Below are 27,858 nucleotides of genomic sequence, written 5' to 3'. Positions count from 1 at the left end.
CATTCATGCCTGGGGTATTGACACTTGTACTTTGGGGTGTGCTGTAGCCTGTGTTTCTTTATAGCCCTTTACATGATTGTATCTTTGAAATAGATACAATTTCTATTTTGTATCCTACATGTGAAATACTTTTAAGCACATTGTTAAAAAGCAAAATTCAACTGAGTAAATTTAAAGATCTCATTGGCTTTACTCAACGATCTATGAATAGGACAGAAGCTCATCTAGTAAAGAGCAAGGAGCTTCAGGAATTGTACAGAATGGAAGGCTCTTATAGAAACTGGGGGGCTGAGGCTGATAACAAGAAAGTTATTAGCAAAATAAAAGAAAGGACTGGTTCAGGCCAGGACATCTTCTTTTGTGGGAAAGCGAATGCAATAGTCTTATTATATAGATTCCCTCACTAGTGCTGACCAGGACATTCCTGACTGATTGGTTTATTCCACTCCTGGGAGAGGCTGAAACTGCAGTGAGGCTAGGTATTAAGTCTCGGCGGGGTGTAGCACAAGCGACTCCATTTTGGGCTTATTGTTTCTTTTTAACAGCAGTTTTATAATTGAATCCAACAGATTTGGACTTATCCATTGTTTACAATTTAGCCTTCCTGATTTGTGTCTTCATTTTGATGACAAACCAATGGCATTTTCTTAAGGAAGATGTTGTGCTTTTATGATATCCGTTGCCAAGTGGGATCATCTATCTTATTTGGATCTTGAATAGAAGGGTTTTTTTTTTTTCTTGAAGTGTTGACAGTCAAACTTTAAGTTTTCCCTTAGATTTATTCTTATGTTTCCAAAAGTATAACCTTGGATTTTCTGCCTTTAAAAGACTAGAGAATGGTAGGAAGTGTTTGTGAGGGTTCAAGAAGTTACATAAAACCTGAAGAACATATACGTTCACCCTCACACAGCATTCTCATGTGCTACCGCTGTCCCCTCCCCAGAGGCCCCTCAACCCTAGTCACACACACAAGCACACACAAACACACAAGCACACACACAGAGAAAGAATCGATATTACTGATAGGAGTATTCCATATTCTTCGTATATTCGTGCATGATGAAACCAAGATTGGGGGGATTAAAAATTCCAAAATGTTACCTCTTAGGTCTTTAAAAAGATATTACTCAGATAAATGACATCACATCAGGTTGCCAGAATGTGTTTTCTGTCTTTATGCTTTAGTCACCTGAATGCAAATTTGATTACTTGGGAGCCCTGCTTGATTCCTATATATAACTTGTATAAGTATATGTAAAGAGGGTGTTCGAAGAGCCTACATTTCGCCTGTGTCAACTTCATTCCGGAGATTCTGTTTTTTACACAGCACCTCTCAGCTTCTACTATACTATGTAACTTACTTGTGAAGTTTATTGTCTCTTCCTTATTTCCCCTGACTTGTGAGGAGAGGTCTAGCGAGCTGAAGACAGAAAAGCAGGCATTCCACTTGACAACATGGAGTTTACTGATAATTTTGACAGGACCAGTTTGGGTGGAGGAATGAGGTTAGAAATCAAATAGAAGTGGGTTGAGTCCTGAATGGGACATGAGGATGTGGACTCTTCATTTGAGAATTTTGTCTGCAAAGAAGAGAAAAGGGGTGCTAGCTAGCAGGAAATATAGATGCAAGATAGGGGGTATGTTGTTGTCAGGGGGTGGGGAGAGAGAGAGAGAGAGAGAGAGATATTAAGGATGGCAGACCCTTCAACATTTACATTCTGAGACTAGTCTTATTGAGACTAGTGGATTAACTGCACAAGAGTTGTTTAGAAATCTTTGGGAAGAACCTTTCATAGGAGAGGGGATCACTCCTCATTTTAAAAAGGGGGAAAAAAGACAATATGGCAGTTGGAGGGAAGTTTATTGATTTAGTGGTGGGAAGATGAAGGAATTCTAGTCTGATGGTTTTTAGTTTTTACAATGAAGTGTGAGATCCAGTTAAATGATACTTAGGCAGGCCGGGAAACGTACTTAGGTTTGGGGAAAGAAATGGCTGTAGTAGATTGTTGTTTTGGTCTCTAGAGGCACATTTATTAGGGAATGTAGTTCATTTGCCAGCACTTGGACATTTGAGGTTTGAAGTCAAATACTTAAAGTAGAATCAGTCTGTCTGTTGAGTGATTTTCTCCAGCTGTATTCATGCACAGCTGCTCCCGTCCAGAGAAGGCAAGTAATTGAGCTGATCCATGCTTGGGTTTTGCCATGAGTGAGAGAAGCAAGAGAGATGAGGTTGTTTGTAATGATTATAATGATGGACCTCAGACTCGAATTTAGACAGATTGATGAGAAATATTTTAAAACCCCAATCGTGCAAGTACACTTCCATATTAAGAACTCAGGCTTTAAATCAGACCATCTGTGTTCAGATTCCATTTCCACTGTTTACTAACTGTGACCTTGAGCAGGTTATCTAAGTTTGTCCTAGTTTCCTTCATTTGTAAAGTGGGGATAATATTGGCACCAAACTCAGAATTATTGTTTGGATTTGAGGTTACACATGGAAAGAGTTTAGAAGAGTACCTGGTGCAAATTGAGCACTCAAATAAGAGACTATTACTGTAATTAATGTTATACATCCTCACCTAGTGTGTTCTCTTTCACTATGTACAGCAAAGAAGAAATATTTCTCTTTCTGTAATTTTCTTATCCAGAGCATTATACCTATTCTTTTTCTCACACCTGTATTTTTAATTGACTCACTCACCTACAATTTTTTTCTCTTATACACCTTTAAAATCGGAATGGAATGATAAGTGGAAAAACCCACAAAATCCAGTTTCAAACATAAAATTGGATCGATAAGTAACAAGTAAGTGTGTTTGGCAAAGTGTCCGTTTTTGGATAACCAGGATCCCATCTCAAAATCTTTTAATGGAAAAAATGAGACCACTCTAATGAGAACAAATGCGTTCAAAAAGTACCTTCCCCAGAGCAGTCTTTGCCCAGACATTAGTATCTTATCAACGTTACATGTAAATTGCTGTTGGTTCATTGTCTTATATACTAGGCAGTGTTGTGACACAAATTCTTTGTGTTCTGTTCATTGGTGTACAATCTTATTTGTGTTTAACTTTCTGTGGCTTGTGAGAATACATTATGAATAATAATAGGTAGAGGCATATGCTACTTATTAACCTTACTGGTTTAATATTTCCTCGAAGTCCATAAACTCTAGGGTCATGTGTTATCCCAACTGGGACACTTAAGAGTACAGGGGCACTTTAATAATCATATGTGACAGCAGGTATAAACCAGAACTGTCCTAGGTGTTGAAGGATAATTTTAAAAATTAGGTAATGGAGATCTAATGCACAGCACAGTGATTTATAGACACCAGTGCTGTATGATAAACTTCAAAGTTGCTAAGAGACTAGACCTTAAATGTTCTTACCACAAAAAAGGAAATGATGATTATGTGATGTGACAGAGGTGTTAGCTAATGCTGCAGTAGTGATCGTATTGCAATATACAAATATATCAAACCAACATGTTGTACGCCTTAAACTTACACAATGTTATATGCCAATTGCCTCTCAATTAAAAATAAAAATTTTTTTAATTTTAATAAAATTTAAAGTAGGTAAAATCTTGACTTGTACAAATATAAAAAGAGCATGTGTCAAAGATTTCATTCAACTCACTAATTAATAAGGGTATGGGTAAGAAGTTGTAACGGGTTCCAAGGAGAATACTAAGTACTAGTCTTCATAGTCAAGTTAGGGATGCTAAAATGAATTAAGGATGGATGCAAAGCTGACAAATCGGTCAGTATCCATCAGGACAATAATCAATTGCATTTGAGTGGACACAATTTGCATTTTTGGTGGACAAAATACCATTTGCATTACTGTCAGTTTTCTTCATTTTGCAGAGTTTAAAATAGCCCAAAGATAATCTCAGCTACACAGGTGTATCACTCACTAATTTCTGGCCCACATCAAAGGCGTCACCATTTTTCCCCACGCAAGCAAAATTGGTCTGGCTGGGCACCCTAGTTAGTTATATGTTACATATTCTCTCTGTTGTTTGCCTCATATGATTTGGACTTAACTCCTAATGGATGCTTGGTTAGATTTTTAATTTTTTGTTTTATTCTTGGACAGATTCCTGTGTCTGTTCCCTCTGACAAAGAGGATCTTTAGGAACAAAATTGCAACTTTACTTTATAGCTTATCAAGCTGTACAGTATTAAGTTCTACTCCTCTTTGAGTATATTTGAGATTGGCCAGAACCTAAGCTGTTGTTATTTTGGGGGGAAAATGCTTCTTTTATTCTGTTTTGGTTGCCTCCTCTGGGAGGAGTGGAAGCATTTTGGCAGGATGAGCTGACCGATCTGCAGCTGTTCAAATACTTTGAGCCTTTGGCTTGAGTGTGGATTTTGCTTTAAAACCCTCCCCGCAACTTACAAAAGAGAAAGAATGAAAGAAAGAAAATCCAACTGCCAACTGCATCTACTACTTTTTTTTTCTTTTTAACTGCTGTTTGGTAAGCTGCAGTTGTACTTTCATAACGAGAGGCTGTGTTTATTTTCAGCGTTGGCAGTTCTGCCTAATGAATCAACTGGTATTGAATTCACAAAGGGAGGTGCCGTTTCCCTCCTTCCATCTGTTTGCCAAATGTGTGTGTTCCCTCAGCTCCTAGTGGTGGTTTCAGTAAAAAGAGCCATTAGCAAGCGGGTGTTCTCAGTGGATTCTCAGTCCTCTGTCTGACTGCTTCGTGGTGTTTGTCCCTTGTGGTACCATAGAGGTTGTTTGCCAAAGCACAACACTTGCGATTCTAGAGAAAGTGTACTTATATTTGTTGTTTCAGTATAAAGTTGGCTCTGCGTTACTCCTAGTTTTAGTTTGGTTCTTGAGCCCTGGTTTGGTCCTCGAGCCTGGTTTGGTCCTTCACGATGGGATGTCTATCTCTGAGCAGTAGTGTTGCTATGGGGATTGAAATTACTCCAGAGAAGAGACAAGAGGTCAAGTGAATACTGGTAGGCTCTCTTAAAACTGGGAGCCTGTGATGAATTTCTTTCGATTATACTGTATTTTCAGCAAATCCTTCTTTAATTCTTTTTTTTCTTCTTTAATTCTTATTAATAGTAGGGAGGAGGTTGTTTTATTAGCAAAATTTGGAGATGTCTTTTCTATTTTTATTTTGTACTTCCGTTCATGTATTAGGAGCCCTTTACGTCAGTACTTCTCAAACTTGAATGTGCATATGAATCACTTGAGATTTTGATGAGATGAAGATTCTGGTTCCATACAGTTAGGGGTCTGAGATTCTGCATTTCTGTCAAGCTTTGGGCCACACTATGAACAGTAAAAATATCAGGGCACACAGCTTTGGTGCTTTCTCTGTGGTCTTTGGAGCAATTTAGATATTTAGTCAAAGGGTAGAATGATGATTTGGTTGGTGTTTGGTAGCAAAATATTTGGAAATATTTGCCTTCCCATTGGTGTCAGGAACCCGGTAGAGGAATCAGACAACTTTCCAACTCTTGCAGAGACAGACCTTCACATTGACCATATGTTATTTTGTTTGAGATTTTGGAATTTCCAGGACATTTTACATACCTAATTTCAAATCTAAACGAAGTATTTTTCAAAGCAAATTATGAGTTGTTTGGGGGTTCTGTTACCTGTGTACAATAACATCGATTATGTTCTTTTCGCAGTTACATGCCCCACTTCTTGATATATTGCATAGGTTTTAAACATTAATTTCCCTGAAATTTGCTTGTATGAATATTTTAATATCACTGTCTCTTGTGTACTGTGCAATTTCACTTAGCTTACTAAACAGTTTTATAAAAACTGAGTGTCATCCAAGAAGTCTTTGGAGTACTATTAAGTGTTATTACTCTATTCTGACCTAGATAATGGACAGTAAACTATTTTTAACTAAGGCCACTGACCCACTGAAGAGCTGTACACACACACACACACACACACACACACACACACAGAGAAGGAACCTAATGTAAGCACTACATTCATCTGTATTATTACCCTTACCTTATTCCCCAGAACTTCTAATTAGTTTTGGAATTTACAGAAAAAGAGAAAGTATAAAATCTTGCTTCTAAAGTGAAGAATAAGGATCATGAAGAAAACTGTTCCAATACCAATAAAGAATACTGGTTAACCAGGGGAGTCTGAGAGCTGAGAGAGGAGTGTGAAGTTAAAATGACAAAAGAGAAACACATATGTAAGGGGAGTGGAGAATCCAGAAACTCATGAAGAGCATGTCAGGGAGGAGAAACAATTTTTTTTCTCTACCCTCTTAGGTTCAATTTCTGGTGACCTCTGAATTAAACTGACAAAAGGCAAATTAGCAAGAGAAAAGAGTTTATTTATGGGTGCAATCTGCATACAGCGATGAGTAACTCAAAAAGGAGGTTGGAATTTGGGGCTTATATATTCAATGTAGTAGGGGAAAGGAATTGGGGAGAAAAGGCTCCTATGAGAAGAACCAGTAGGTTTCTTTAGGAAAGATATGTGTTTCTTTAGAAGAGCAAACATGAGATAAGAAAGTTTGTGATAATGTTTGTTTGTGCAGGTGCTAGTGGTTTTTTGTCTTCTTCATAGCCCTGAAACTCTCCTGAGGGGATTTTTATGGTAGCCTCATTTCCAAGAAGATGCTACTTTTAAGTCAGATAAAGGAAGCTCTGACAAGGCTTCTTTCTGCATTTGTTGACTCACTTAAGATAAGCTTTGTACCAACTCTAGGTTTCTGAGTGAGTCCCCACAGGGAAAAAGGGCACATTTACACTGAAGAGAGAAGGACTCAAGGTTAAAGAGGGGGAAGACTCAGTAGATTGTGAGGTGGAGACGTTACTCACAGTTAAACTATTTCTCTGTTCTTTAGAAATCTGATTAGGACTTCTAAAGTTTAGCAAGTCTTCAGAGCACTTCTGCTCTCAGAGGATTTATTCTGAATGAGAATCTGTGTCTACCGAACATGAGTAGAATTATTCTGGAGCCTACGCTGATCTGGCTACATCAAGGCTGAGGCGCCAGGGTCCATGACAGTCACATTTTATGTCTAGGTTTTAATCTTTAGTTGTAATGCTTTTTGAAATAGATAAAGCAAATTATTTCATGCATAGTTTCATGATATAATTGCTCAAATAAAAATCTGTTGTTTCATATATTAAGTAATAACTGGGCATCAGGTTTCTGAGTGATCCATCGGGGGATAATTTTGCATGTATTCTTAAAAATTTGAATAAAAATCCTATTTGCATATTTTCTGTGTGACAGTTATTATTTTATACATTCTTTTATTTAAATATATTACTATTTTTTTCCAGTCATCAAACACAGACAACCTCTTGGGATCATCCTAAAATGACTGAACTCTTTCAATCTCTTGGTGAGTGTTATTTTAGTTAATAGTAATGAATTAACCTAAACAACTGAGAGTTGTATATTCTTAAATGGACACTAGTCGCCATCTTTCCTTACATGGCATGTTATGTTTAAAGGATCATGTCATGGGCATGTGAAAGCTGTTGAATTTCTAAGGGCAATGCAATAAACAGATTTTACCTTTCTTCTTAAGAGAATGCAGGGTTTGAAATGGTGTGAGCCAAAGAAGGTTGATTTTAAAAGGAGTGTAATTGTTTTACCTCTCTCATATTGAGTCATCTTAAACTTCAGCTCTGAGTGAAAACAAAAACAATTAGAGTACAGCAGCCTCTAATCCAGTGCTTTAAATTTGCTTTTCACTCACTTTTTGTTTAGTAAATATTATTAAATTAGCTTGCCTAGTTTCATTTTGTCTAAGTTGTCATTAAAAGCTAAATTCATTTTAATATAAAAATGCATGAAAACACGTGAGATGAGAATTATGACCTTGTAGATTTCTAGTAGAATGTGACTTTGAACTGATTATTTAGCTGCTTCCCTTAGGTCATTTCAGTGGCTTTGAAAGAGTTTTCTTTTGGGGGGAGCTAAGGTGCTGCTGGAGGGGAAGAGTGGCACCCCAAAGCTCTCATGCCCACTCCCATTTCAGCAAGGAGGGGGCACTCCTTTTTATCTCTTTAAATATCAGGCTTCTGTGTGAGCTTCTGTTTGGGTAGGTGAGGACAGCTGCAAAGGTTGATCAAGCAAGAGAAAAGCCACTGGATTGTTTAGTTGGTAAAACGAAGAGGCCAATGTTGATGATTTCTGAGTTTTCTTCTAACTCTTCTAGGCTCTCATACGGATACTCTCTCTTTAAGGGGACAGAGAAAGAAATTCCAGTGTCTTCTCTTTCTCAACTTGATGCTAAATCTTTAAGACTTTTTAAAAATCAGGATAAAATTGACATATAACAATATATTAGTTTCAGGTGTACAACGTAATTATTCGATATTTGTGTATATGTGAAATGATCACCACAGTTAAGTCTAATTAACATCCATCATCAAACATAGTTACATAGTTTTTTTTCTTGTGATGAGAACTTTTAAGATCTACTCTTTTAGCAACTTTTATGTATACAATACAATATTATTAACTGGAGTTAATCTATTGTTTCTAAAGATTTGAGTATTGATTATAGTATAATTTTAACCAGATTGATAAAAGGGCAGAGGAAGCAAATCGATTAGGACAGAAGGAGCATAGAAATAAGACTAGCTTTGTGAGTGGTGAGATGGACAGCCTAGTTGACAGAAAACTGATTGTCCTTGGGGAAAATGCCCTGCAGGAGGATCCCTCTTAGCAGTAGAGAAGACAGGGCCCTCGGCCTACAGTGGGATGTATTTATTAGGCCATGGAAAGTCAACAGGCTGTGTTTCCTTTTCCTCATTTCCCTCCATTTCCTTTTTGAAAATGCTTTCTTGAAATCTGTGTAGCGCTGCTTTGGAAAGTATCTCACCATGGTGCTCATGAACATTTAATTATTTTCTTAAATGTTGTAGATTTTAGGAATAGACCTTTTCATGTGAACAGACATAATACTTTTCCATCACTGAAGTAAACAAATATATTCTTGCCATTCAGTGTAAGTTAAATCATAAGCATGTTTTGAATGTGTTCTGTTTCCCATTTCAGCTGACCTGAATAACGTACGTTTCTCTGCCTACCGCACAGCCATCAAAATCCGAAGACTACAAAAAGCACTATGTTGTGAGTTTATCCTGCCAAAGTTAATCACTCTGTTATTTGGATTGCCTTTCTTGTTTTGTTTTGTTTTGTTTTAAGACCAAGATAAATGAAGAGGGTGATGTGTGTGTGGAGTTAATCTGCTTTTCAGTGCACCTCGCTCAAGGAGTTGGCTGTGTTTCTGTGAATGCTTCATTATTCGCACCAGCAGCATGCGTGCAGTAGTAAAACCAATGAGCAGATGCCATTCTCAGTTGGAGAACGAAATTAACCAAAATACAGGAGTCACATGAAAAGCTTTTTCAAAAATTATGCTGCCGCCCAATTTAAAAGGATTAAATCAAGGAATCAAAGTAGTAGATCATTGCCTTTTTAGTACTTTGGATTCATTTGCAAGTATAGGATTCCAAACAGTTCGATTCAGTGCAATCATACAATAAAGGAACACTGAAAAATGGCATTCCTGACCCAAATTTGAACTGGTACCTAGAATATTAGATAAAGGGCTCTGTGTTCATTTAAACATGTCTTGAGACATTTAATGTTATCAACATGAACTTTGACCTGTAGAGAGTATGTTCAGAGTGATAGTTTGTGATAGTTTTACTAAAGGATTATTCCTTTCCCCATAACCTAAATTTAAGTATATATATGAATGCTTGTAATAGAGTATAGATTTCGGCTGTCTGGATTCTATTTGTGCTTGCAGTTTTAATGATGAGTCTACTCAAAGAACATTTAGGCTTTGTCAGGTAGTTAATATGGAAAGTAACATTTGCCTATACGTTTACAACAGCATCATTTGAATAATTCCAAATAGTCCTGTTTGCTGCCTCTTGTTAACAGTTGTTGTACGTCTAGGCTCTTCAGTGAAGCTTTGCAGAATACCCTTAGAAAAATGATATATTAAGGTTAAAAACCTGCTCTGTAAGTCAGTAGAAATTAGAAATACATTTTAAGCTGGTTACATGAGGAGGGCTGAGGAAAGAGAAGCGTAGAATCATTCCGAGAAAATATAGTAACGCAAAGCTTTAGAATAAGAGAAACAAGCTACGTGTGGAAGAGCTGTCTGAAGGGCTGAAAAACACCTCCAGATGAGGCGATGGACGAGAGGCTGAGATGGCGTGGAAGCCCGTAATCCTTGGAGCCCCAGAAATCATTGGCAGGTTGTAGTGGTCACAGCAAGTATGGCGGAATGACCAGTCTCAGAATACAAAGCCAGCACACTCTGGCTCGTGGTCTGTACGTTGAGCCGTAAGGGAATAGGAAGTGAATTAGGAGCACTCAGAAGGGATTTCAGTGAGCTCAGTCGGACCAGGGTGACAGCAGTTTTGAAAGAGGCTCAGCTGCCTGTCCAGAATCTAGCTGACAGACCTGGAAGGGCTTCTCAGGCCTGACGAGCTAAAAATGAGGACAAATGACTCAGCCACAAAATCTCCATTGATGGGAGACTGCTTTGTATCACTGTGAACATGGGCCCAGTTTTTAGTAATACTTCTGGGCAGATAAACATATTAACGCATTTGCTGTTTTCTTCTGTGGGTTCTTCTGAGTCCTAAAGAAAAAACTCCATCCTTCAGCTCATCCCTCCAAACCAGAGAGGAGCAGAAGAGAGATGCCTCCCACCTCTAAACTAAACGACATATAGTAACGCACACTTAGAAACATGCTGGGTTGTGTTCGATTGTAAACGTTCGAGGTGATGTCCTTAGGGCCACCTGGCTGCCACTTTCCCCGCTGCCTCCTGACCCCAGTGCTCTCCTAGTGGGGCCTTGGCACCACTGACCCAGCTACCTGTTTATGATTAATCTGCTTCTTCCTCTCCCATCCTTTCTGTTTACTCGAAATGCCCTGACCCTTCTTCCTCTGCAATCGTCTGTAACCCTTTAGTCCTCCCAAATTCTGTTAAAAATTTACTTCTTTTGGAAACATTTACAAGCTAATCCCACCTGCCTCCAGTTTTTTCAGAACTTTATGATGGCCTGTAATGACTTTTTCTCCCATCAGCACCTCTTACGTGGCTTTGTGTGACAGATAATGTGAGGAAAATTGCCCCATCTGTGTCGACACCTGCTTTAGGTCAACGGTTGCCTCTCACTTCACGTGACTCTCCACCCAGCACAGTGTCCTAACAAAGAGGGCACACTGTTGTTACTGTCATTGTTCATTCATTTATCGGCCTCCAAGACTGTGCAAGAGATAAAACAACATAAAAAGACTTGGTTCCCACACTCAAGGAACGTAAATTTGGAGATAGCACGTTACACGTGGACACAACCCCCCTGCTTACAACAGATCCTGCTGCCCTCAGCACAGAACGGCCTTTGCCTTGGCCGGTCTCTCCATTCGCCTCATTCACCACGGCCCACGGCGGGCTCTCACAGTTCTAGTGGACATTGAAATGGTGACCTCTGTATTTTGTTCCTCTTGCCTGGAGAGCTCCTGTCTTAGCTCTTTGTGGCTGGTGCGTTCTTTTCCTTTTTAGGTCCTAGTTTAACTCACCCGTCTCTAATGAGTCTTTCTTGGCTACTCTACTCCAAACTAGGTCACTCCTGATTTTCCATGTCATAGGTTCCGTTCTTTTCTTATGTGGCACTTGTCATAATATGTGATATTCTATGTATTTACTTACTTACCGTCTGTCTCTCCAAATGAACTAATCTTTTATGTGAGGGGTGAGTCTGCTTTCTTTTCCACTTCAGGCCTCATACAATCTCTGGCACAGAGCAGTCTCCTAGGACACAAGTGAATGATTTTTTTTTTATAAATTTATTTATTCATTTATTTATTTTTTGGCTGCATTGGGTCTCGTTGCTACGCGTGGGCTCTTTCTAGTTGCAGCAAGTGGGGACTACTCTTTGTTGCAGTGCACGGGCTTCTCATTATGGTGGCTTCTCTTTGTTGTGGAGCACGGGCTCTAGGTGCACGGGCTTCAGTAGTTGTGGCACGCAGGCTCAGTAGTTGTGGCTCGCGGCCTTTAGAGCACAGGCTCAATAGTTGTGGCTCACGGGCTTAGTTGCCCTGCAGCATGTGGGATCCTTCTGGACCAGGGATCAAACCCATGTCCCCTGCATTGGCAGGCGGATTCTTAACCACTGCGCCACCAGGGAAGTCCCCATGGGTGAATGCTTTGAGCTTGAAAATTATCGGAGTACTCCAGGAAATATGTATAGGATTTATAGCAGCACTTATTAATAGTAACATTTGTTTCATTTTGGCATATTCATAAATATGATATACAGAAGCAAAAATAAACTAGTAATCAGCATCAACATGGTTGAATCTTAGAATTATAAAGTTGCGTGAAAAAAATCAAGTAGCAGAAGAAATTTGTACAGTTTGATTCCATTTATTTATATAGTTCAACACCAGGCAGAACTAAGTGCTCTGTTATTTAGGGACACATATATACTTTCAGAAATTTAAAGTGAAATACAATGATTAGTGGTTCTCCCTGTGATTGTGAGGGGATGTAATTAAGGAGATTTTTCCAACGAGCTTCCAACATACAGTGATAGCCTATTTCTATAGCTGTGTAATGAATTAATGGGAGCCTGTTCTATTATTTTTGTTTAGACCACACATATGTATTATACATATTCTTGTTTTGATTTAAAAACTTTATGTGCTAGGCAGCAACAGAGAAGCCAAAGGGAAATACTGACAGAGATTCCCTTCATTGTGAAGAGTAAGGCAAAGCTTCCTTGAGTAGGAAGTATATCAGCCAGGATCTAAAAGCCACATAGGATTTAGGCACATGGCTGTAATCAAGGGTAAGAAGGAAGGGAGTTATATTCATAAGAATCAAAGGCTTGGATGGAGTTCAGGGAATGTCATGTAATAATGAAGTCTAAATGGAGTAGCTTATGAGCTAGTTTGTCCAGTATTCTGAAATGTCCTTAAAATCAGTTTAGGTCCAGTTTCAAGGTCATTTTTAACGAAATCTTCTCTGATTCCCTTAGTTTTTTGTTCCTCAAGCTCTCACAATGTTGTGTTTAATGTTTGGGTATTTTCTTTACAGATTGGGGTGCTATAGAACAGTTTTCTGTTTTGTGTAAGTTGGGACATAGGGCCAGTCGTGGATGTAATGCGTTAGACAATATCTAAGATCAAAGGACCAAGGGAAGAGAGGACAAGTAGAGTTCAGGTGAAAGGTGATGGAGGCTGAGCATAGGAGGGGAGATGAGAGCATGGATTTGAAAGGAAGAAGGAGAGCTAATAATTGGGAGGATTTGGTACTTGATAGATTGCAGAGTGTGCAAGAAGGAGAGTGGTAGGATATCTTGGGATTTGCAGACTAATGGTCTGTGTAGTAACAGCATTACTGGATTTCTGCATAACAAAAAGGCAAGACCTTTATTTGTACATATTAAGGTGGAGATTCCTGGAAGACGATACTATAGCTCTGGTTGGGAACAAAGCAGCGGGAATGTGGATCAGGTATTCAAGCAGGAGATCAGGATGAGAAAACAGAACCTGGAGTCATCCAGAGAGAAGTAATAACTGTAGTAATGAAAGTGAATGAGAGCATCAGGTTTATAGAGGGAAAGGGCAGACATGAGACCTTGAGTGCCACTGACATTTCTGAGCTGTCCGGGGAAGAGGAGATAGGAAAGGTGCTAAGAAGGGACAGTCAAACAGAGAGGAAGAGAGTCAAAGAAGCCCAAGGTCGGATGCTAAACAGTGTGTGTTTTTGCAGAACAGGAGAATGAAGATCCAATTCCATTCAACCCCCTTTGCCTCATTGTGGGCTTAAAGAAAAGCCTGAAAGTTGGTAGAAAGTGATTCTGCTATTTGTTTCATTTGCTGCATGACTGAGCTGTCATTTGTCTCCCTTTGAAAAGAGATAATCATAATTTTCTGTGACTTAAATGTAGTCAGTCTTTAAAGGTACCTAAATGTGACACACTTCAGGGAGATGTATTCCTGGCTTAAGCACGAAGGCAAAGTGTCAGAGTAAATCACTAAAAATTGAAGACATAATAGTCTGTGGGATGTGGCAAATTACTGTCACAGCTACAAAGTGTATCACAAAGGAGGCTTTTCCAGAAGAAATACAAGGACAGCCTGATTCAGGAAGTGGTCTTTTTGGAATTTGGTCTTTTGTCACCTTTAGGCCATGTAGGGATGTAATAGCAGTGCTGTGTTGCTGGCATAATTAGTGTTGAAATTCAGAAAACTTAGAGCATTTTGGCAGTATTTGAATATGTTTCTTTATACCTGTGAGGAATTATAGCTCTGTGGCCACTGTCATTTATTAAGCACTTCTCTTTGTCAAGTACTGTGAAGAATGAATTTGAATTTTACTCCTGCCCTCTGGAAGTTTATAATTGAAAATAGTGTACAGTGCCAAGAAATGAGGTAAAAATGACAATGAAAATTCCAGATGGTTCTTTTTTTTTTTTTTCTGACACCATCTCGAACTCATGTGAAGCGTACACAGGTTACTTTTGTAATTAGCTGAAATTTTACCAGTGATGTATTTGACATCTAGAGGAAACGGACTGATCTTTTGTCCAGACGTGTGTGTTCTATATTTGTGTCTTTCTCTCTTTTAAAAAAAATGACCTCTCTGTTGAGTTGTTTTAAAAATAATTTTAATCTGCATAATTTTAAAGCAGTTCTTTTCCATTGTAGATAATTTGGGGAAAAAAATCATTCTATGGTATTTAAGCAGCTAGAGTAGACACATTTCATAAATGTCTTTAAAAAATTCAAAATTAGGGCTTCCCTGGTGGCACAGTGGTTAAGAATCTGCCTGCCAATGCAAGGGACACAGGTTCAAGCCCTGGTCCGGGAGTATCCCACATGCCACGGAGCAACTAAGCCCGTGCACCACAACTACTGAGCCTGCGCTCTAGAGCCCGCGAGCCACAACTACTGAGCCTGCGTGCCACAACTACTGAAGCGCACACGACTAGAGCCCATGCTCCTCAACAAGAGAAGCCACTGCAATGAGAAGCCCGCGCACTGCAACTAGAGAAAGCCCGCACACAACAAAGACCCAATGCAGCCAAAAATAAATAAATAAATTTATTTTTTAAAATAATTCAAAATTAGTGGTTATTCAATGGTTAAAAATAGAAAAATACAAAGGAAGCTGTTTGTTCATTTTACTTAACTGTCAAAATATGTCATGGTTTTGAGGGAACATTTGTGTATCATGCAAAGAGAAAGTAGTTGTTTATATATAAAAAAATGTTTTCCCAAGTTTATTTTTTTAACGTTAAAAAGTTAAGTATGAAGATGGGGAAGAATTTTATAAAGCAGTAATTTCCATGAGCAGACCTAAAGTTCATGTGGTTCTGTAATTTTCCAAACCTACATGTTTAGATTTAGAAGAGTCATCTCCACACTCAGTAAATGTATAGATACATGGCAGTTTGATAATCTAGTATGTTTTCCTGTTTTCAGTTAGCTAATGAATGACTCAAAGTTGATTGAAGGGAAAGATTATGTAATGTTCTTCTCTTTGTCTAAACTCTTCCTCCTGGCCTTGGAGGGCGCCCCCTAGGCCAACATGGCCTGCCCCCTGAGCTCGGTGCGTCTATCTCACGGTAGCTATGTGCTACCCATGTGTGACCACACACCATCCACACTGCCATCATCGGTTCCCAGAGCTGCCCAGACTTCCTTGAATTCTTGTCTTTTTTCGAGCAGTTCTCTCTTCCTGGAATTCTTTCCTTGCTTTATATGGATCTCTTGTATCTTAGCTTTTTTTTTTTTTTTTTTTTTTTTTGCGGTATGTGGGCCTCTCACTGCTGTGGCCTCTCCCGTTGCAGAGCGCAGGCTCAGCGACCATGGCTCATGGGCCCAGCCGCTCCGCGGCATGTGGGATCTTCCCGGACTGGGGCACGAACCCGTGTCCCCTGCATCGGCAGGTGGACTCTCAACCACTGCGCCACCAGGGAAGCCCTATCTTAGCTATTTTTTAAGGTCCATTTCAAATCCCACCTTTCCAGGGAGCTTTTTCTAGGCTGCTTCCACTCCCCTAGTGGTAATAGCTCTCATAGAAACATACGTCTTCTTCTTTTAGGGCATTTCCACCCCTTTTAGTGAAGTTATCAGTATGCTTATCCTCCTTCTCAGACTGGCCATCTTCGAGAGCAGAGCTCCACTTTATCCTTATGTGCCCACCCTACATAGTCTAGCACCAGCCATGCCCATTGTAGAGGTTCTGTCAAGAAGGGCAAGGAATGGGAGCAAATACATGAAGAGCCGTGGATGGGTGGACCTGTACTGTGAACCTCCTCTAATCCTACCTAGCTACAAGTTGCCTATGTGCCAAAGGATCATGGGAAGCAACCCAGGTTAAAGCCAGATTTTGAGGGCCTTACAGATCAGGCTTGATTCAGTAGGTGGCGGAGAACTATTATTTTTCTCCAAACCTGTTTTATTAACAGAATATCTTCAGTGAACTTTGTATCTCATGATGTGCATGTGGAGAAACTGTTTAAGAATGATCAGTTACACAGTGATATAAAGGATGAATGAGAGGTGAGCTGGCTGTTCTCAAAAGTGAGGAGAAAGAGCAGTGTCGTATTTTTAGCTGTTCTACCGTTAGGATTAGACTTAGAGATTTATGCTTTCCTACATTTAAAAGTACAAAGAAGCTGAAGAGAGGAAAGCCACAAAAATAAAGGTGGAAAAATTTACATTCCAAAGAGTGAAAAGCGAGGTCATATTGAAAAGTGGCAGAGTTTAGATTCAAAAGCATAAACATAAGAGATGTGGATAAAAGAAGAGTTTAGAGATGTAAGAATGGAAATGCTGTTTATTTCTTTAAAAATTGAAATTAACTAAAAAGGATAGATTCTTAAATTGAAGAATCAAGCTAAAAACTTAAGACTGGCAGTGGTTTTGTTTCAGTGTTGTTCTATAATGTAATGACTGTGCATATTCCTTTTTCTCACCTGATTAGTGGATCTCTTAGAGTTGAACACAACAAATGAAGTTTTCAAACAGCACAAGCTGAACCAAAACGATCAGCTTCTTAGTGTTCCAGATGTCATCAACTGTCTGACAACAATTTATGATGGCCTTGAACAAATGCATAAAAATCTGGTCAACGTTCCTCTCTGTGTGGATATGTGTCTCAACTGGCTACTCAATGTATATGATACGTAAGTGCATTTTTTCCCATTAAAATACAGTCATTGGGTGAAATATGTTGATAGTGCAAAATGTCTACATTTTTTAAGTGAATTTTTAAGAAAATACTTTCTTTCAAAGTCCTTTTCCCAGTGGAAATATTTATGTTAACTGTTGAAAAGGAACGACTTTCCAAAAATTGAGCTCTTAACCAACAATAGAACAAAAAAGAATGTCCATCTATGATTTTTAAGATTTTGCTTCAATTTATAAAGGCTGTCAAATTTGTAGTCTTTTTAATCACCATGCTAGGGGAAACCTAATGGAAAGAAGTCCGATTTCCTTCCTCCATAATGTTTTATAGTATTTCTTTTTTCAAAAGACAAAATTTTGTAGTCATTGTTATGAATTTTAAAATTTGTTGGCTCATAATAATCCACTCTGCATTTCTTGTATGACAGCTTAAGAGCAATATGGCAATTAAAAGGATTTAATTTCTCTTTTGGTATTAGCTTTTTTTATTGCAGTGGTGGTTATGTGTATATATGGTGTTTTAAATAATTTATACTGTAGGACACTCCAATATCTGTAATTTAATTAGATGCTCACTGTTACATAAAGAGCACTCCCAGCTTTCAGCATAACTCATTTGCCATTAGTTTGGCTTTTTGAAATGTGACAATGCGTTTGTAAAATAATCAATTCTAGAAAGACCTGCTGTGGGCTGATATTTCTGAAACATTAAGAATTATTCATTCTTCTGGTAGGGGGTTAAAGTATGCAAAGATGAAATAAGAAAATTAGAACTCTAAATTTTATTTTCTGTTAATTAGCTGTATGAAAATTTGTGCTTATCAGTTTTTTATTTGATTTAAAGAGAAAGAAGATAGATGATAGTTCATAAATGCACGTATGGTTTAGCAGCTGATTGATTCTGTATAAGAAGTAAATGATAGATGCAAGAACTTTCAAGAGCTTTCAGTTAATTAAAATTTAATTTATTCTTTTGATTAGAAAAATCTTTTATCTTTCAATACTGACAAATATCATAACAATGTCTTTTTTAAAAATAATCAAATAGCCATTGTGTGCTTGAGGCTCTTAATAAACTCACTGAAGAACAGATAGCATGGATCTCTGTTACCATGATGAATGTGGGCTTTACTACCTCCCTGTGGGATATCTTTCAGTACATTTCATTTTAACGCAAATTTTTATACTCCTAGGGTAAAATATGACTGTTAACATTAATTCACTGTTAAGTTGATCTTCAATTTTTTAAACCTCTAAGAGACATTTTCTATAGTAAATTCACTAAAATAACTAGTCAATTAGGTGTTTTAACTACAAAGCCTATAACTTAATTTTATGTCCCAGGAAGAATGCTAAAGTCATGGGATACTTAGTTAAGGACTTCATTAAGCTCTATGGAGTATGGTAGAGCCAGAGGTGTGTATTTTGAGATGTGTTTTAGGGAAGAACTGGAGAAGATGTTAAATCACCCTGCTTCGGCATTATCTGTGGCTCTGACACTCTACTTGGGCTGCCTTAACAAAGTATCACAGACTAGTTGGCTTAAACAACAGAAATTTATTTCTCATAGTCCTGGAGACTGGAAGTCCAAAGTCAAGATGTCAGCAGGGTTGGTTTCTTCTGAGGCCTCTCTCCTTGGCTTATAGATGGCTGTCCTCTCCCTGTGTTCCCACATGGTCTTTCTTCTGTGTGTGTCTGTGTCCTAATGTCCTATAAGAACACCAGTCATATTGGATTAGTCGCCACCCTCATGACTTCATTTCAACTTAATTACCTATTTAAAGACTTTCTCCACATATAGTTGCATCCTGAGGTACTGGGAGTTAGGACTTCAACACATGAATTTTAGGTGGATGTAACTCAGCCCATAACGCATATATATGCTGTTTTCACTGGACAGCCCAAAGGGAATAGTGCCACTTAGTTGGGAAGGAAGCAGTATGTGAAACATCGTAAGTCATATTCTAGGGAGTTAAATGTTGGCATATTTTCACTTTCTACCGTCAAATGTGAACACATGAGAAACGCAACACAGAGATATTGTTTCTTATTTTTAGGAAGACAGTATGTTGAAATTTTCCTTTTCAAAGGACAAAAAGCTTTTAGGATTTATCTCCCTTCCATGCCAAAGAAATATAGCAAAGACCATGCTAGGTTAGAACAGTTCCATTCAGTCGAGTTTTCCACCTTGGAGAGGAATATCATGAATTAACCTAAGGAAAAAGTATAGTTACTCATATGATGGTAGTCTCAGATGGCCAGAGTTGATTACCTAAATTTCTCTAGCAACTAAGACTTATTCCTTTATCCAAACAAGAGTTATTAACTGTTTTCAAGTCATTAGTTTCCTTTGAGAATCTGATGGAATTTTGATCTACTCCATCCAATGCACCAGGACGTTATGGACCCCTAAGAAGTCTCTGAACCTTGGAAATGGTACCATGATCTAACCCATCCATTCATTCAGTTAATCTGACATTCATCTATTAACCATATATTTTTTACTGCATTACTTTGTGCAGTATTTTTTACTACACTGCTTTGGTTGCAGCCAGACCTGGTATTTTCAGCCCTTGAAATATATTCAGCCAGCTCTTGAAATAATGAGTGATGCACACACAGGAGATCCTAGAATTCTAGAAGCAGAAGGACTTTGAGGATCTTCCATTCTGCCCTCCTCATTTTACTGATTGAGAAACTGACCAAGTGAGATAAGACAGTTTATCCACAGCCACCTACTGCATATTAGTAGTAGATACGGAATTATATTCAGCTTTTTTGATAATCACTTGATTATTCCTACCATACTGCCATATCTAAGAAAGATAGTACTTTATAAATTATATTGTTTACTGTTTCTTTCAGCTTTTAACATGTACCCAACTCCTAATATTCTGAATTGTCTGAAAAAAGAGTCTATTTTCTTCTGTTGTAGAGGACAAGAATCCAAATTTTTGGTTCTGGTTTGCTTTAAAACTTGACAGCTGCTTAACTTTTGTCATCTCAATTTCTCATCTGAAAAATTGAGATAAAAATATCTGCTCTGCTTCACGTACACAAGTGATTGTGAAGGGCAAATGAACTAATATATATATAGAAAGGACTTTATAAACTATGAAGATAAAACTGATTCCATTTATGAGTTCACAACCTCTCTCAGTCCTCATCTTCCTGGGCTAAAAAGTCTTAATTCCACAATCTTCCTTCTAAATTTAGTGGAAATTAAATTTGTTTAATCAAGATTTAAATCAGTAGTCTGGATTTCTTGGTTTAAATATTTTTGTCCCTGCAGAGAATATTAACCTCATTTGATACAGTGTTAAGTCATTTTTCCCACTATTCCAAGGCGGATATAATTTTATTTATAAGGTACCTATCTTTCTGGTTGAATTAATTTCAGGAGTTACTTATGAAAACTATCAGGGAATCAAATAAATATTGTGTTATGTCACTCACAGTAAATTTCATTGACTCCCTGTTACCTTTCAAATTCTGATATCTTATTTAACGTCAAAGCCCTCTATCCTCTGGCTCCATATAACCTGGACAACTTTATCAACCGTTTACTCTTGATGCAAGTTCTCGCTGTACCTGATGAATCCTGCCTCTGGTGCTCACATCCGCTTCCTCTGTCCCCTTGTCCGGGCTTTTCCTATGATAATCTACTTTCTCCTCGTCAGGACAGTCCAGCTGTGTCGTGCCTTCAGTGTCTGATTTTAGACTTACCTTCTCTGTCAAATGTTGTGAGACTAATAACTACTCAGACGAACCACCAATCATTAATGACTAGTCAGCTACAATTATCTCGTTTATTTCCATGCGTAAGATTGGTCTAATATTTTCTTATGATTCTCTAGTTGTTTCCTTGTCTCACCTCTCCAGCTAGTCATGGGTAGGAATCATGTCCTAACACTTTTCTCTTGGTCTTGTGGAACATAGAACAATGCTGGGATCACAGTAAGCCTTTATCATCATTGGTGATGCCATGAATGGACGGTTGACATTTTCAATAGTCTTCCTGATGATGTTCCCTTCTGGTGTTGTCACCAATGACTGGAGATCAGCCTCCAAAACGTACCAGTTTGATCTTTTTTTCCCTTAAGGGATTACTTTGTCCTTAGCCACAGTCATGTACTAGTCTATTTGCACAGCCTTTTGTTATTTTCTTCAAGTCTATTGTCTGATTGTGTACAGAGAATAAAATTTCCTGATTTTTGGAGGGAAGAAAACAGATATAGTCTATTTTCGTGTGATAATTAGGAAACACCTAAAAAATATGAAATAGAAACACACTTCATAGCATGGCTCAGTTTAAGGTTAATTTGGAACTAGTATTTCTATAATTGTGGGAAACTGAAACGAGTATATAAACTTTAGGTTTCTGCTTATAATGGCTATATTTATTTTAAAATTTAAGTATTAGTTATTTTATAGGTCAATTCTGAATGTTGTACACATACATAGCAAGGGTTCAATATGTTTGTTGGGTATGATTTAGTATAGATTATAAACTGTAGGCTATTGAGGGACTTTTTTTTTTTTTTTTGCGGTACGCGGGCCTCTCACTGTTGTGGCCTCTCCCGTTGCGGAGCACAGGCTCCGGACGCACAGGCTCAGCGGCCATGGCTCACGGGCCCAGCCGCTCCGCGGCATGTGGGATCTTCCCGGACCGGGGCACGAACCCGCGTCCCCTGCATCGGCAGGCGGACTGTCAACCACTGTGCCACCAGGGAAGCCCTGAGGGACTATTTTGAAAATACATTTTACCAATCTCTAAGCATGTTTTCCTATTTTATTTATTTCATACTTTATATGTCATTGTATGTTTACAGAAACTTGAGTATTTATAATTTGAGAATGAAAGATATCAATTAGTAGTAATAGTAAAAATATCAACGAGCCAGACTTAAATACAGTTTGACAATAAGGATGCTTAAAATTAAAGTTACATGGTACAAATATTTATATGTTTTTAAATAGTATGAATTACTAAATTTTAAGTATTCATGTAATTATGTAAACATTTAGTTATAGGTTTTGAATGTGTTGTACTTCTGTGTATTGAAAACATATCATAAGAAAATTAACAGTAAAAACAAACTGAAAACTGATCCTGTTTATATGAAATAATAAAGATAGAAATCTTTATATCTTGACTTTTTTCTGGACTGTGTTATTTCATAGCAAGGATCATGGATTAATTTTTGTAGCTTCTGCATTTCTCTTTCCCCAGCCCCAGGATCTAGTACAGTGTGACATTTGGTAAACAACTCATTTATTCTTTGATAAAAGACAGAGTAAATATAACTCTATGCTTTTAAAGATAAAATTATTCTTCCAGTCAAATTATAAGTGAAATTGAAATGGTCTCTCATTGGCATAATATGAAGCTATTTTCTAGTGTTAATTAATTAATAAATTTTGTATTTAATTATAATTTGATACTTTCCCAAATAAATATTGCACACCTGTGTATTTAAGATCATTGACTATTATAATTGCAGTAGTAATTTATAGAAACTGCATTGACAGAGATCAAAATCAATGAAGACGAGAAGTTTTTAAGTATTCAACAAGTTATAGCCCTCAACATATAGTTAATTTTCCAGTCAGTTTTCTTACATCTGTTTTTAGATATATCATTATACCTTTCTTGCTGTATTGTCACATGCATATTATATATATCTCTAGCTATTAGTTTGAATCTTGCATTTATAATTATTAACAGATTTTAATTCATAGTGTTTATAAAAATGAAATATTTTAGCTTTATAATTAGCATTTTCATTTTACTTTCTTTTGTTCTTCCAAGTTCATATGTTGTACATAAAGTGACTTCAGGCTGTATATTCTTCCAGACTAAGTCAAATATACTATTAAAATATGTCATGAACTTACGGTATGGGTTTAACATTAATTAATAAAAGTGAAAAGAAAGTTGCATTTTTAAGATGCGATTTTTTTTCCATTTAGCCTCAAGGAAATAGATATTCAGAAATAATTAGCATACTGTATACAGTTTTAAATGCATCTAACACACTGAGATTCTTATAATTTCAGGGGTCGGACTGGAAAAATAAGAGTGCAGAGTCTGAAGATTGGGTTGATCTCTCTCTCCAAAGGTCTCTTAGAAGAAAAATACAGATGTATGTAAGACCTTTCTTATACCAATAATGTTTTTAGTAATAATAATGATAATAACAACTTATTAGAGACTTACTTTATATGATTTGCTAGTAATAATAGCTCTTTTTTTTTTTAACCTCGATCATACATGTACGAGTCTAGACAAAGGGTGTCAGTGCAAAGTGATGTGAATTTGTGTGAAATGGAAAGCTGATTATACGATCAAGATGTGAGGTGCATTGATGGAGTAAGAACTGACTGCAGATTGTATCTCATTTAATTCATAATTGCCCCATAATGTAGGCATTGTGATCTTCATTTTCCAGCTGAAAAAAATAATTCTTGAGATAGGTTAGAAATCTAGTCAAGGCTGTAGAGACCGTGAATCGTGGGGCTAGAATTAGATCATAGATATTTCTGACTCTAAAGCCCAAACCTTTTCTATTTCCGTATATTTCCAGTGCTTAAGAAAATCAGCATGGACTAGAACTGTTATAGTCACAGTGAGACAAATAATTATATTTTATAGTATAAGAAAATAAAGTGATATATTTTTTAGTCTCGTTATATTTGTTCTTATTCACCAAATAAATCAGTGGTGACCTTTGAGCTGTCAGTTAATGAAGGGCATCTTGACATTTGAAAAGGGACAGGTTCGGGAGCCAGGGAGACCTGCCTTCGAATCTCAGCTCTACCACTTAGTGGCTGCTGGATGACTCTGGGCAGGTTACATGATTCCACTGAATACCGACAGCTAAGAGGTAGTAATAAGATTCCCATTTCACATTCCAGGGAGCTGAAATTTAGTGAATTTTCTTCAACAAAGAATGAAGCTACTAATTCTTGCTTTGAAAGCAACTAGAGATCATATGTGAAAAATACCTAGAGATAGCAGTTGTTGAATAAATGGTAGCAATTGCTGCTATGTCTCCAAACTCTTAATTACTGTAAATTTTTTTGATTTAATTTTATCCATAAAATGTGAGTAAATTGATCCTGCCATGCATAGCCTCATATGATTCTGTACAGATATATCCATACCTTCGAGGGAGAGGGAGAGGGATATTTCATGAATAGAGAGATACCAAAACCAGGAAAATATTTGATCCCAGGTCCTATAAATTTTAGGTTCTTCATCTTCTGTGAACATACATACATTTTAAAATACTTTTATTTTCTGGGATGACTGTGAAGCAATTTGTTTTTGAATTCCAGGGCTAGATCGTGGTGGCTTGTTTTTTTTAGATAGTTTGACAAGAATGTCAGCGAAAATGAAACGAAAAGCTGATTGTAGGATCAGAAGGCGAGGTGCCTTGATGGAGTCAGAACCTAGTAAGCCATATGCAGAAAAAAGCTTTGCACAGGCTTCTGCCTGGTGGCACTTTATCTAGAATTTAAATTGTCTTCAGCATTATAATTGTCAAAAGATATAATTTTCAAAGCAAAAAAGTTATTTCTATAATGAGTGGGAAAGAAAAATGTTAATGAAAACATCAGTGTTTCAAATTAGAAAAGGACTTTAAAAAAAATCAACTGTGATTTGGGGTTTTCATGTGTTCCTAAAAGAATTTAGGGTTCTCTGAAAGTAACAATTATGTTACGGTGCTCAGCTTACTCTGAAAAGAGTGCAAATCCAACCTCAAAGTTTATCATGAATCTTATTAAAATGCAAGGGTGATCTGTTTTTCTAGATCAACGATGCCTCCTGCCTGTGTTTTTCAAGCTGATTATTGGAGTAATCTGAGGCCAGAAGAAAGAGTTACAACATGATGGCTATAGTTTTAGAGCAAAAACCAAATTCTATGCAATATACAAAAAAATGTCTTTTATCTACACACATACCTTCACACGTACTTCTGAAGCATATAATTTTTCAAATGAAGAGGTATTTCAGCATACATGTACTCATACACTCGTACTACGGTGGACACTCTTTCTACAAATGTCGGGAAACAATACTCTGTATAATTCCACATTGAACTTTCAGATTATAGCAGGGGAAGCAGAAGCCCTGCAATGAAAATTTCTGATATTTAATTTAATCCATGAAGTATGCCATTTAGAACTTAATTAAATAAGAAATCTTTGGGTTGAAATCTTTAAATCTTTCCTCAGAGTACTGAGACTCTGGAAATATTCTGGGGTTTTGTTTTTCTTTTTACTTTGAGGTCCTTAGCAACTCTGATTCCACTTTTGATTTCCCTAATAGTATCAGAACACTTCCTCATTATTACTTTCTTTGTCGGAATTAATATTCAAGACACTTTGCTCTCCAAACTCAATGGCAGAGGTGCTATTCTGGGTCAGTTGGTATCCAGCTGAACGCTAATTTTGCAATGGCTTGTCAGTGTCTTTACCCCGGTGACATCTTCTTTTCTCTTCGTGCCTTTTTGAGAATGTCCCTTGATTAGGTTCTAACAACACGCTGGCCTTCCTGCTGGTAACTCAGTGGCTTCCTTGCCTCATCAGCAACACATTTACAAAGATCCTTTTGAATGGCCTTTTGCAGCTCTTCTGTGATTACTTATTGGAACTTGGGTTTTAGATTGGAACATTCCTCTGATCCATCCACACATCATGATACTCCTTTTCGTATCTGACTGTAACATCAACATGTGAACTTTCATAAGAATTCAGAAATATGTCAGAATGTTAAGGAGTCTTTTCTCTTATGTTTCGTGTGTAGTTTTACGTAAATAGTGGCATAGTAGTATAGCTATCTTCCTCAAAAGAGGAAAGCTGGGCATGATTGATGTTGCTGAATATGTGCACTTCTCTCTACAGATTATTATTATTCATATGCATCAACTTTGTATTGACTTAGGAGGCCTCTTCTCAGGAACGGGTTTACAATGAGAATCATAGTAAGAATCCTGGATAAATACTTTCTGGCTATGATAGTCTTATTTTTGACAAATGAAAAGAAGCAAGTAGAACTCTAACCATCTTAGAGAACAAATGATAATAAAAATTAAATGTATTTTTATTGAATTTGCTTTCCCAATGTATGCTTATAATTAAAGTCATATTTCCTTATAATTACTGTGTCAGTATCACTGAGCTTGGTTTAGTCGTTTGAAAGTTGACAGTGTTAGATCTAGCCTTATTTCCTTAAAAAAAAAAGGGAATGATACCTTTTGATCTGATATTCATTTATCAGGTATTGTTTGAAAATGGTTTTTAGGATCCAATAAATATTTACTCCCCATTCTTTTTTTCTTGGAAAACTTTACATGAAAACCATTTAGAATTTGTGTGATTTTGAATTTTTAGAACTTGGAAATTTCTTTACAAAAAGTATTAGTTTCTATAATGAAGTGAATTGTTTTTACATGAAATTTCTCCCTACTCCAAAAGTAACTTATTTGAATATATTAGCTTTGTTGCTGGAAATATGGTAATAATTTTCATCTTCAAAATACTGCAAGTGATGAAAAGAAGATAAGCCAATTCTAGAAGGAAGAAAAGAGTTTTTATTTTACTGAATCAAAAAACTTTTAAAACATCTTTTTTTTAATGAATAGAAAAGCCTAAGAATTGTGTGAAAGTATGCATGAGTTTTCATTAAGTCCTTTACATTTGAATTAGTGTATTTTATTACATGAAATGATGTAAAAAAATAATTTTTATCGCTAATAAGGAACGAGAGACTGATTGGGCCTAAAAAAATAACCCCTAAAATTAAAGACACCTCCTTATACTGTTTAATGTTTCTTATGCAAAATAGATTTGAGTATAGAAATCTTTAAAAGAAATTAAAATATATATATTCAATGAATATTGAATTTAGGAGTGAATACAAAAAATTGATAAACAAATCTTTTAAAATTTGCTACTTAAGATACATTCATTCCTTTAACAAGTCATAAAGAAAGCTTCTTTTTAGCTGTCTGTCTTTTTCAATCAGAAGGGAAACCTTATAGAGACCACTGAATGAACCCACATGCATACACTGGACCATTTAAAAAGGAAATTTGTATTTATTGGTCTGTTTATATGTATTTACATAGTGCAGTAGATCGTTTTAGGAAACATGTAGTTAACCAGTTCCTGATTACAAATATGCAGAATGTTAAGGTTGTCCGAATTCAGGCGACAACTAATGTAATTCACGTCCCCATAAGTTTTTTTTTAAATCTACGTCGTTCATTCCACATAGCCAAAGGTATATTTTACTTAAAATTCCAGAATAGGCAGATGGAGGTTAACCTCTTGCCTCTCCTCCTTGTAGATCTCTTTAAGGAAGTGGCTGGGCCCACAGAAATGTGTGACCAGAGACAGCTTGGCCTGTTACTTCATGATGCCATCCAGATCCCTCGGCAACTGGGGGAAGTAGCAGCTTTTGGGGGCAGTAATATTGAACCCAGTGTTCGCAGCTGCTTCCAACAGGTAAATGTTCATGAAGGCTCACTGGTGTATAGAATGTGTGGGGAATGGTATTGAGGATATTCTGAGAAATGGAACAGGGGACTTGGGCTGGAACCAGGTGGTGGAAGACGCTGGTACCATCCCAGTAAGTTTATTTTAT

General features: G+C 37.1%; 1 protein-coding gene and 1 long non-coding RNA gene across 12 annotated transcripts in view; one reads left to right on the top strand and one right to left on the bottom strand.

Annotated features, from left to right (window-relative positions):
• The window catches only part of UTRN (utrophin), a 1,623,662-nt gene that overhangs the window by 413,298 nt on the left and 1,182,506 nt on the right, over positions 1 to 27,858 (top strand). For all 11 annotated transcript variants that reach the window (XR_007470554.1, XM_049695369.1, XM_049695368.1 and 8 more), the window contains 5 exons: positions 7,301 to 7,362; positions 9,030 to 9,104; positions 17,002 to 17,203; positions 23,265 to 23,350; positions 27,562 to 27,719. Coding sequence is in view for 10 of the 11 variants with exons in the window: in XM_049695369.1 (XP_049551326.1) it covers positions 7,301 to 7,362; positions 9,030 to 9,104; positions 17,002 to 17,203; positions 23,265 to 23,350; positions 27,562 to 27,719 (583 nt within the window). In the remaining variant the exon portion in view is untranslated. The remainder of the gene's footprint in view (positions 1 to 7,300; positions 7,363 to 9,029; positions 9,105 to 17,001; positions 17,204 to 23,264; positions 23,351 to 27,561; positions 27,720 to 27,858) is intronic.
• Positions 1 to 27,858, bottom strand: part of LOC125960666 (uncharacterized) — a 125,211-nt gene that overhangs the window by 25,530 nt on the left and 71,823 nt on the right. The window lies entirely within an intron of this gene.

The sequence above is a fragment of the Orcinus orca genome, chromosome 12 (assembly GCF_937001465.1).
Source record: "Orcinus orca chromosome 12, mOrcOrc1.1, whole genome shotgun sequence".
Classification (NCBI taxonomy): domain Eukaryota; kingdom Metazoa; phylum Chordata; class Mammalia; order Artiodactyla; family Delphinidae; genus Orcinus; species Orcinus orca.
Note: the sequence above shows the minus strand (reverse complement) of the source record. Positions and strands in the feature narration are given on the sequence as shown.